Below are 9,672 nucleotides of genomic sequence, written 5' to 3' on the forward strand. Positions count from 1 at the left end.
TTATTTGGACATTGATCTTAAAATCGTTCACATCAGCTGGATTCGTGGATGATCAGCCTACTCGTCTCGTCTCACCACTGAGACGAATGGCACGGTGGTTTAAAAGCCTCATTGAAGGTTGACGGAAATATTCAAAGAAATATTGATAACTTTTAGGGACTAAAAAGAGCTCCTTGTGGTTTCATAAAAGAAAGAAATCTCAAAACTTGAAATGACTTTTTGACCACTGCACTGTGATGACACGGATGAAACGAGAGCAGAGGAGACAGCTATCGAGTAAGAACTGCCACAAAATGGGGTTGGTCCCTCCATAGAAGAGGCTGTGGAGAAGCAAATTGCCAATATAATTCACTTACATGTATATTTTAACAACCATAAAAATCGCATATCTCGATTGGTTTCAAGTGTCTCAAATTCGAAATGAAAAAGAATGTGAACTGTGCCAATTGATTTTAATCGGCGTTAACGGATATATTAAAGTAGTGGGACACATGCTACTTATGTTGGGTTCAAATGCAAACCAACCCTTAAATATTCTCTCTCTCGTATGTCGAAAAAAACGCTGCTTGGATCTTTTCGTGTCAGGGCTTCTGCTTACTTCAATTCGCCAATTGCAACACGTGTGAATTTGAAGATTCCCTAGACTCGTGCTCGGGGAATACAAACCTAAAGGCAATGTTTGTACATATGTGCATACCTACTAGTATTATGTACATAGGTAGAATGTGCGTGATAGACCATCCAATTAAATGCTTGGATGCGAATGAAAAATGTACGTCCACGTTGGCGTGAACAAGGGCAGGATCCACCTAAGATGAGAGATGAAAGGATTGGACGAAGGTGTTGCAAATGCCATTTTACTACAACCATCCCGACAGTCCGGGGGTTGATCGGATACCCATTCAATGAATCAATGATTGAAAGAAGGAAAAAAAACCTGATTGAGGAACCGAAGGGCACAATTAACGAGATGGCATGTTTGGTGGGCAAAGCTGATATTTCATTCTCCACAAACCCAGATCATGAACTGAACAACTTGAGCGGCCCTTTTATTGGGGCTAAATGCCAATCAAATGCTCAACAAATGACAAAATAAGAGCCACGAGTAATTACATCCCCTTGGAATGAATTGAGAGGCTTGCTAGCTTCCTAGCTTGCTTGGTCTTCACTTCTTGAAAATGTCGCCCTCGTCTTCTCCTCCTCGAAAACGACTCAAAAGGTCTCGGAGCAATTGGGACAACGGTCTGAAACAACTCGTTTTCAATTAGTCTGGCTGGCTTTTTTGGGTTCTGGCAAACGAAACAATGGACTTACCCGTAAACAGGCCCACGCCTATAAGGGTCCGTTTCCTCTGGGCTTTTCATTCTTTTGCCCACATAAGAACTGATTGGATATCTGGAAATTCAAGAACAAAATCACAGCTCAAATCTCTTTGGACCTCCCAGGCTCAATTTCAGCATTGTCTCTTAGGGACCAACATACCTGTATCGAGGTACATAGGCCAGGTCCTTGTCGAAATTGATGTCTGAATAGGGTTTGGCCTCCTTTTGGTACATGCTATGATAATCCTCTTCTTTGGGACCTCGACCCACGCCCATTCGACCCATTATAGTGGTGCTCATTTGCAAGCACAGGAACACCTACAGACAGGTACGCACACAATATACCGATTAGTGGAATAAACGCCATTGGAAAAAGAAGGATCGAGAAAGACCCCAGACGCTAACGGAAAAGGTAATGGAGTTTGACTTAATTTGAGGCTTGCCACGAAAAAGAAACAGAGCCACACAATAAGAACAATAGACCCAGACTTACTTAAGTTTTAGTTCTGTTAATCTGGATCTGGTTTCTCGGGCCTTGCACTAAACATGGCATGCTCAAACCATATTAATTAGCATGTGAGCGTGACGTTTTTGCCTTTTTTTGCACAAAACGGCAAAACAGCAACAGTAGCTCGCGCTTTTAGGGATAAATGGTATGGTAAAGCCAGAAAGCCTCCTTCCTATAAGGCCGTCCTTCCGGTCGGAAACGGAAGGTTGCTGAATATGCACTTTGCTTTGCGTTCGGAAAGGTTAGGTAAGGGATTCAAACCGAAGGCCTGACAAAACGGAGAGTGAAAAAGTGAAGCCTGCGAACAATTTGGTCGTTCCGTGAAAATGATCCTCGAACACATTTTCATTCTTGATTCCAAAATGATAGTTACTTGTGAATTTCGTTACAGACTCTAGTTTTGTGAATGATACTACAATTGAATTGCTTTCAAATGGCAAACATTTTGAAATAACACAGCCTTGTTTTGGTAGGGATATGAAGGCTCCCAAAATGTTTTAGATGCGATTCTGTGGTGTTATTGTACATTGTATGTATGCACTGCGGTTGCCACAATCATTTTTCATTGCCCTTACCGTAATCAAAAGCTTCAGGGAGAGGGATTTGAGTACCTTCATTCTCACTTCTTGGCAACAAATGGCCAAGATTGTGTATGGACCCTTGTAACGGACGCCCCTCCAAAAGACGCCCAGGATCGTTTTTTTTCGTCTCCCTCCTCGTCTTCTTCTTCTTCTCCTTCTGGCTTCTCTTCTCAGTTGTGAGAAATTGAAACCCAACCAACGAGAGCAAGTGGAACCCACCGTCAAAGAAGAGAGACCATGATGAACGTTCCCTCCCAGGGTTCAGCAGTTCCAAGCTGCTAACTGGCCCACCAACACGCCCACCCCACCATGTTCTCAAGCGACTGGAGGTGCTCCTTTTTTCTCCTTTTTGTTTCTCGGGACAATTGTTGCTTGCCAAAGGGTCTTACTTTAGAGTGAGAAATGGTCCTGTGCTCTGTTCTTGGGGCCTCGGAAAAAAGCCTCATCTATGGATGGAACAAATGAAACAAGAGATGACATTGGTTCCCCCGTCCCAAAGGGCTCCACTGCAAACAAAATAGATTGGGCGACCGACGTCTTGACTGTCGTGTTATTCTTTCTTGTCCGGGATAGAGGCCCAAGTGGAACCTTCTGAGGGGGACCCAAAACCGAAGACAGGTTCAACAGGAACGGAGATGATGTCCATTGTTACCCTGTTTGCCTTTTTTCACTCATGTCTAATAGGAAGGAGACTGTCGTTTCTGAATTAGTCACGGTCGGAAATGGGTTTGAGGGGGACAATGAAAAGAGGCCTTCTCGCATGGGCGAACATGGGCAGAAAGTTTTCCCCAAGACATCCATTGTGTCGGAAATTTGGCTGAAGCGACGAGTCGACTCGCACGGACACCCCATTTGAGTGGCCAAGGCTCCCACATTCAAGGAGCCCAATCAGCTTTCTTCTCATTCTCATGTATTAAAGCCAGAAATCCAGTGGGTAATGGTGTGTGCTTGATATGGTAAAAGTAATGTTTATTCATTTATTCCACTACTCCACATTCTTAGAGCATCCCATCGCGAATTCCGATGGGGATCATAAGAAAGAGGAAGATGACCAGATTTCGTAGAATCAACTTGGAGTCCGAAGGGACGACGTACGGCAGCAAAGTCGAGGTGATCACGTGGACTTCATGAGCGGCGCAAATGAAGATGAACGAGGTCAGAATCAGATTCACCACGGGATAATTTGGAATCAGGACTAACACCCCTGCAACAATATCCAGGATGATATTCATTTCAAAAGCATACACAATATGATGGCCATAAGGTTTACCGTGCGTATCAGCAGCCAACCAAATATGGTATTGGGCAATGAAGAGTTCCAAACTGATTCGACCGAACCAAGCGAAGAAGGTGGAGTATCGACAACGAATCCTGCCAAAGACATTCCGAAGAAGAATGAAGCTCACAATCTGAAAACAAATCAGAGGATATTGAAATGAGAAATGAGCTCGAGCACGTGGGGAAAGTTCGCCTGCCAAGTACCGGGACCGCCGAGATGTAGGAATGGATATTGTTGCAGTATTCTTTCCCTCGACAATAGAGAGCAAAGACCAGGAACGCAATGAGAGCGGACCCAGATGCCAAAGTCAAGATGACACTGATCACACCGGGAAACAAGCGTCCATTTGGGCTCTCATCCAACAATTTATAGCGATGTCCCAAGGCGACCATGAAGGCAAATACTGTTCCACATACCATGCTATGTAGAAGGGGTGAAGGCAAAAAAAGGCCGTAAACTCCAAGCCCATTCATTCACGAACCTTGTTTGGAAAAACCAATAATCGTAATGCGAATGCTCTTTCTTACCTGTATCTGTCAAGTCTCCAACGAAACCACCATTCTCGAATATCGTCATCCATTGAGACGAACAAGGCCTTCCATGGACGAGTCAAAAAGATCTTTTCGAAAAACACCTAATGGAATGAATATTGAGAATAAGACACGACACTGACTCATTGCGGGAGTAGGTTGGAGATGGCACCTCTGAGATGTAGAGTATGGAAATGATGCCCAACATGGCTAGGACTTTCAAGATGAAATAGAAGTAATGCATCGGATGGCTCTCACAGGATTGAGAGGTAATCTGAAAGAGAAGGTCACCCATATCCAAATGATATGCGTCGTTCGCGATATTTCAGATAACTAAACGATACCTTTGGTGGTATGGCTAAAATGAGATATTGTAATGAGAACCAGAATGAGATGAGAGGAACGAAGTAATACTCTTGGTAAGGCCGATTCATCCCTACGCAAAGCATCAGGGTCAGAAAATTCATTCGAAACAACACCTGGAGATAGATAAATACATGGATAGATGGACAGTTGGATAATCGAGATGCCATCGATGAATTCGACAGACTCTGACTTGGCTTACCTGAAGAAGGCGTTCCATGCCAAGCTTCCCATTGCGCCAAACGTAGAAGAAGTTTCCGTAGCCATTGAGGAAAATGTACGAGGCCACTAGCACGCGTATATGCAGGTAAATGGGCAAAGATGAGCTCGCTCCCGTGAAATGATAGATCAAGATCACTAATTGCATCCACCCTAAACACGAGTAACGACACAGGGGTAAGTCTCATCTCATACTAATTTCTAATAAAAATGGAAAGGGTTTTATTTTTCTGGCATTGTCGGAGGGCTCGAAAAAACGTAAGGCTTTAGTGAAATTAATGTGTTCTTTGGTGGCTTTACTGAGGTAAAAACTCATGCTCATAATAGCTTCCACGCAGGGAATGAATCTTTAGAAAGAGAATACTACACATTTGTCATTAAGCTGGTATGGTTAAGATAGCATACCTCTCTCTAGATGAATTTCAATTAGTAGATGTCAATTGAATACAATTTTTTAACATTGGAGTGGATACTTATGAAGTCTCAGAATTGAGTTATTTTTACGCAAATTCAGCTGAAAAAGCCCAGAACGAACCTTTCCACTCATCAGTCTGTTCTCGGTGGAGAAACCGGGTTCCTTTGGATTCCTCATTGAAAAAGATCCCCAAAACCACCACGTACAAAAGAGGGAGCCAGAAGCTCAAGGGAGTGAAGTATCTGGAATGACGCATGCCATTTACAAGAATCAGCCATATCAAAGTCATCTAGGTCAGTCAGAGCATTGATTGATCTCACTTGTTTTCTTTCATGAAAAAGTTAGTTCTATCACAGACGTAGAAGTAGGACAAAATGATGGCTAGTTTGGTCATGGCCCAAAGAAAGGTGCCCATGTCACTGCCCTGAGCCGCTGCTCCAGCCATGGAGCCATTGGTGGGATTCGAAGGTGCCACCAGCACCTCGTAGAGGCTCAACAGAGCGCTTGTGGGACCGGGACCATCCTCCACAGGGACCACGTGGTACGAATTGTACTGACAAAATCTTTGGTACACGAGAGTGAAGATCAACAGGAAGGCGCTAAGAATGACAATTTCAGAAAAGTAGAAGACAAACAAAAAAGGCATGGATACATTCTGATGTTTTCTTTTTTTTGTCATTCCAGCGATTTTATGAATGAAGAACAAAAACAAAATACCATTTGTTAAGCTAGTTGCAAGTAATAATAAGCACTGTAGAATGACAAATTCGTTCTATAATGCCACTTGTCCATAATAATAAGAGAATCAGCACAGCTATGTCATTTCAATTACCGTGCTTCTTAATGATTAGTCCAAGTTCATACCTCCTCTTCAAATGCATTCCTATTTTGGGATGAAATAGCGTTTTTGTTACCAATGCTCGATCTTTGATTGATCCCAATTTTCAGTTCAAGAATATGTGTTCAGAACTAGAGCTAGCATAAAAGCGTACAAGCCAAACACTATGGTGTTACTTTTCATGGCCCTGTTTTGAACAAGCCAAACAAGCCAATTTTGGCGGGAAAAATCCTTGTTCGGCGCTTTCTTTACAGACTTGACTGATAGAGTTTGGATTTTAATCTTGCTTTGACGGCCGTGATTATTATTTTTCGACTTTTATGGCCTAAAAATGAGCTTCTAAAGACCTAGAAAATTTACATTTTGAGTCGATAAATCAATCAAAAAAACGAATTTTGAGACTCTTGTTTCCTAATCTGTTTCTATTTGGCGCTACAACAAACCCCAGAATACCTAATCCTTTTGAGTTGGTTCTCTGGAGCGGCAAAGTTCCATGTCTAACATTTTGAAGGTCAAAAACCACATTTAAATTATGTTTAAAACGTATTTTCAAGTGGTATTATTTGAAGTGAATGAGGCTTACATTTTGAAATTTAAAATATATTGATTGATTAATTAATTTGAGCAACGTTACTGCGTTCTTTAATCATTTAAGAACGGGCCAAATTTGAATCCTCAAAAAATCGGCATACAATTTGAGTGGATCCATTTGAATCCTGGCTTAGAAATTGCCATTATTGAGAAAGTATTGTGGAGGTTTGGGTGATTCCATAACCTTCTTACCGCTAGCGGCAAAAACAGTGCCATGGACTCAAACGGACTTTCCGAGTCCGATTTTGGTACTTTAGTTGCGTGATTAAAAAAACGTGGCAATACGTTGAAAGGATGGTTTGATGCACACCCTGACAGTTTTCATGAAGCCCCATCTTTATTACTTTCAATACAACAAGACCAAGCCAAACCAGACACAGGCTGAAAAAGAACTGAGGGGTCAATGATTCCTTCATTATGGACAAGTTATTTGGTTGAAAGCTGAAGATGGCATGTTCAGTTTCATACATGTGTACATGTATACATAGATTTCTAGACACTGGATGTCGGACGACCAACCACTTGGTTGGCTAAACTGTACAATGGATGGTCTCCTGGGAATTGATCACAAACCGGTTTATTGTACTGTTTTGCCAACCGAGTGGTCGGTCGTCCGACATCCAGTGTCTAGAAATCTATGATGTATACAATAAAGCCTGTGCACTTATGAAAAGGGGTTTGTTCACCTCGTTGCTAAGGCAAAGGTCTTTAGATATATTTGCTCACGTGGCAATAGTCAATGATTTTTGATGAGCTATAATACTCTTTTAAGTTTGTGAAGTGAGTAAAACTTCATTCAAGTTAATTCATAAAGATAGTGGGTGGTGCTTGTCACATTTTACAAAAATTTCAGAGAAATTCCAGCTTGGCCTGTTTCACTCATCTAAATACTGGTCTTACATATTTTCATTCTCTTTCCACTCAATCCTAGTGCCCTGTATTAAGAGAATGCAACAGTGAGTTCAGAGCACCATTGCAGTTAATTTTGAACCTTCAATTCTGTTCCAAAACATTGAGTTTACATGGATCCCAGATCCAAACCAAACACAGTTTTGTATATGTTTGTGCTTTAAGAGTAAGTTCCAAGGCTTAAGTCACTGTTCAGGAATCCTTATCTGTAATCACATCAACACCAGATTCAAATTAGGTATTCTTAAATAGAAATATAGAAAGTGGCCCAACAATTGGCATTTGAAACATTTGAAGTACGTTAAAGGGTGCCTGAAGGATAGCTAAAGCCGTATATGACATGTAGAATCAGAGACTATTATGTAAATGCGTTTGGTTTGGATCTAGGGCCCCGGTAAACGCTTCGTTTTGGAATAGAATTAAAATTAAATTGCTATGGTTCAATCCATTCCTATCAAATCAAAAACGAGACGCATGTGCGGCAAGTGTAGAAAAGCTCGTCATCTTCTCGCAATGTTCCAAATTAATAATCACGCAACTAAAGTACCAAAATCGGACTCTTCAAAGTCTGTTTGTCATGGACCCTTCGGGATGTCTTGGATGTCTTGGATGACTGAGACTAACAACAAAACTTGCCTATTTGAAATCATCAAAATGAAAGGATCATAGTGCAGAAATTGATTACAAATGCTTGGAATTGCCTGCAGCTAAGGATCCAATCTACTTTTCTACATTTCAGAATTTGTTCCTCATGCAGCAATTGGCTAAGATTCTTTGATTCATTTGTACATCTGATACCATACTAAGAGGCATTAGCCTAAACAAGAATGTCCTCTTACCACAAGTAAACCAGCCCAAATGAGAACATTTGCAATGAGGTGGGCGAGTCTGATTTTTTGCAGCAACTTCCGTCCTGGAAATTCATTTTCTCGTTGCAATGCAGGTTGAGTAACATCTGGAACGATAGGTTAGGTACTCAAAGATTTTAATTAATCCCACTAAATTCGTATCATTATCATCCAATTACCAGACTAGCTTGCTTCAGGGCAGGTACGGGCATATGAATGCCATCGGTGAGGTCATTGATGAATTCTTCCACCAGACTAGGTACGGACTCCCACGTTGTGACTATCGAGCTATCTTTAAAGACCTCCATGGCCACGTCGTTGTATTGACTGATGGCCGCATTTGTGATCATTTGTCTAACCATAACCAAAAAACAATAGGAGGCTCAGGTGATATTTTCCTCCCCGTGCGTTTATATTCATTTCATTTTCAGTTACCTGGATCTCTCCAACTGAGCATGGTTGACGGGAGGCTGCATCATCCACAAAAAATGCGTGGAGGGAACGGATCCGTAGCTATTCAATTTCTACCATAAGGCAATGATTTATTTACAATCCGCAGCGAATCAAAAGATTTTCGCTCAGCAAACTTACTTGGGCCAATCTGGTCAAGTTCTTTCTGTAAGCCAACAAGGTCTCCACGGAGTTGTTCGAGGATTTGATGGAATGAACGGCGATCCCGAGGACCACGATACTGGGAGGTTTCAACATTAGTTGATCAAGAAGGGATTCCATGCTACGTTTGTACTCGGGAAGCCAAAAGAAGTCCAACTTCAGATTCTGCTCATTGCTCTTCCAATGGAGATTGAAATGAGCTGGATATTCCTCAGCAATATCCTATCAGAAAACGGAGGAGTTTGGTTAAAGCGTGAGTTGGCATCCATCCATCCTAGTACTTATTGTCATTTCCATGCTTGGACCAACCTGAGGATCCAAGGCACTGGCCGAGAGTCTTCGAAGAGAGTGAAATATCTGCCGCATACGCGAGTCTCCGATGAACACAAAATGGTTTTTATGCCCGTAGAAATCATTATAACGAAAACACCGTTCAGCATCCCTGAAATTGAAATGTGTTTAAAGTAGGGTTTATAACCTGGAAAGCAAGTTAAACCTTAATATGAAGAGAATTTGTAAATCAAGAATATATGTTTAGTAATATTCTCAGAATCTTGCCTGGGGTAAAGCGGATGAATGTTATTTTCAAACCACAAATTAGTGGACAAAGCTTAATCTGAACAACCCCGACCGACAAATTTGGACAAAGCTCATCTT

General features: G+C 41.7%; 2 protein-coding genes across 5 annotated transcripts in view; both read right to left on the reverse strand.

The window, feature by feature from the left end:
* Positions 1 to 1,036: 1,036 nt before the first annotated feature.
* Positions 1,037 to 2,961, reverse strand: LOC131884701 (uncharacterized). Of its 3 annotated transcripts, none has more exons than XM_059232550.1 (4): positions 2,406 to 2,961; positions 1,483 to 1,640; positions 1,315 to 1,395; positions 1,037 to 1,244 (listed from the first exon to the last, which is right to left on the reverse strand). In XM_059232550.1, exons 1-4 carry the CDS (start codon positions 2,445 to 2,447, stop codon positions 1,166 to 1,168), a joined length of 360 nt encoding a protein of 119 aa, XP_059088533.1. In that variant the 5' UTR covers positions 2,448 to 2,961; the 3' UTR covers positions 1,037 to 1,165. The 3 variants fall into 3 exon arrangements, with proteins under 3 accessions (XP_059088533.1, XP_059088536.1, XP_059088534.1); XM_059232553.1 differs by lacking the exon at positions 2,406 to 2,961 and adding an exon at positions 1,816 to 2,190 and having other exon boundaries at positions 1,483 to 1,722; XM_059232551.1 differs by lacking the exon at positions 2,406 to 2,961 and adding an exon at positions 1,816 to 2,189.
* Positions 2,962 to 3,363: 402 nt separating this feature from the next.
* The window catches only part of LOC131884697 (N-acetylneuraminate 9-O-acetyltransferase-like), an 8,710-nt gene continuing 2,401 nt past the window's right edge, over positions 3,364 to 9,672 (reverse strand). For both annotated transcript variants that reach the window (XM_059232542.1, XM_059232544.1), the window contains exons 3-16: positions 9,325 to 9,457; positions 8,995 to 9,237; positions 8,839 to 8,927; positions 8,583 to 8,757; positions 8,395 to 8,510; positions 5,538 to 5,816; positions 5,338 to 5,459; positions 4,786 to 4,955; positions 4,565 to 4,699; positions 4,393 to 4,494; positions 4,218 to 4,324; positions 3,894 to 4,110; positions 3,682 to 3,820; positions 3,364 to 3,615 (exon numbers count right to left, since the gene is read on the reverse strand). In XM_059232542.1, the coding sequence (XP_059088525.1) occupies positions 3,410 to 3,615; positions 3,682 to 3,820; positions 3,894 to 4,110; positions 4,218 to 4,324; positions 4,393 to 4,494; positions 4,565 to 4,699; positions 4,786 to 4,955; positions 5,338 to 5,459; positions 5,538 to 5,816; positions 8,395 to 8,510; positions 8,583 to 8,757; positions 8,839 to 8,927; positions 8,995 to 9,237; positions 9,325 to 9,381 (2,157 nt within the window). In that variant the 5' untranslated portion in view covers positions 9,382 to 9,457 and the 3' untranslated portion in view covers positions 3,364 to 3,409. The remainder of the gene's footprint in view (positions 3,616 to 3,681; positions 3,821 to 3,893; positions 4,111 to 4,217; positions 4,325 to 4,392; positions 4,495 to 4,564; positions 4,700 to 4,785; positions 4,956 to 5,337; positions 5,460 to 5,537; positions 5,817 to 8,394; positions 8,511 to 8,582; positions 8,758 to 8,838; positions 8,928 to 8,994; positions 9,238 to 9,324; positions 9,458 to 9,672) is intronic.

This window comes from Tigriopus californicus, chromosome 8 (genome assembly GCF_007210705.1).
Source record: "Tigriopus californicus strain San Diego chromosome 8, Tcal_SD_v2.1, whole genome shotgun sequence".
Taxonomy (NCBI): domain Eukaryota; kingdom Metazoa; phylum Arthropoda; class Copepoda; order Harpacticoida; family Harpacticidae; genus Tigriopus; species Tigriopus californicus.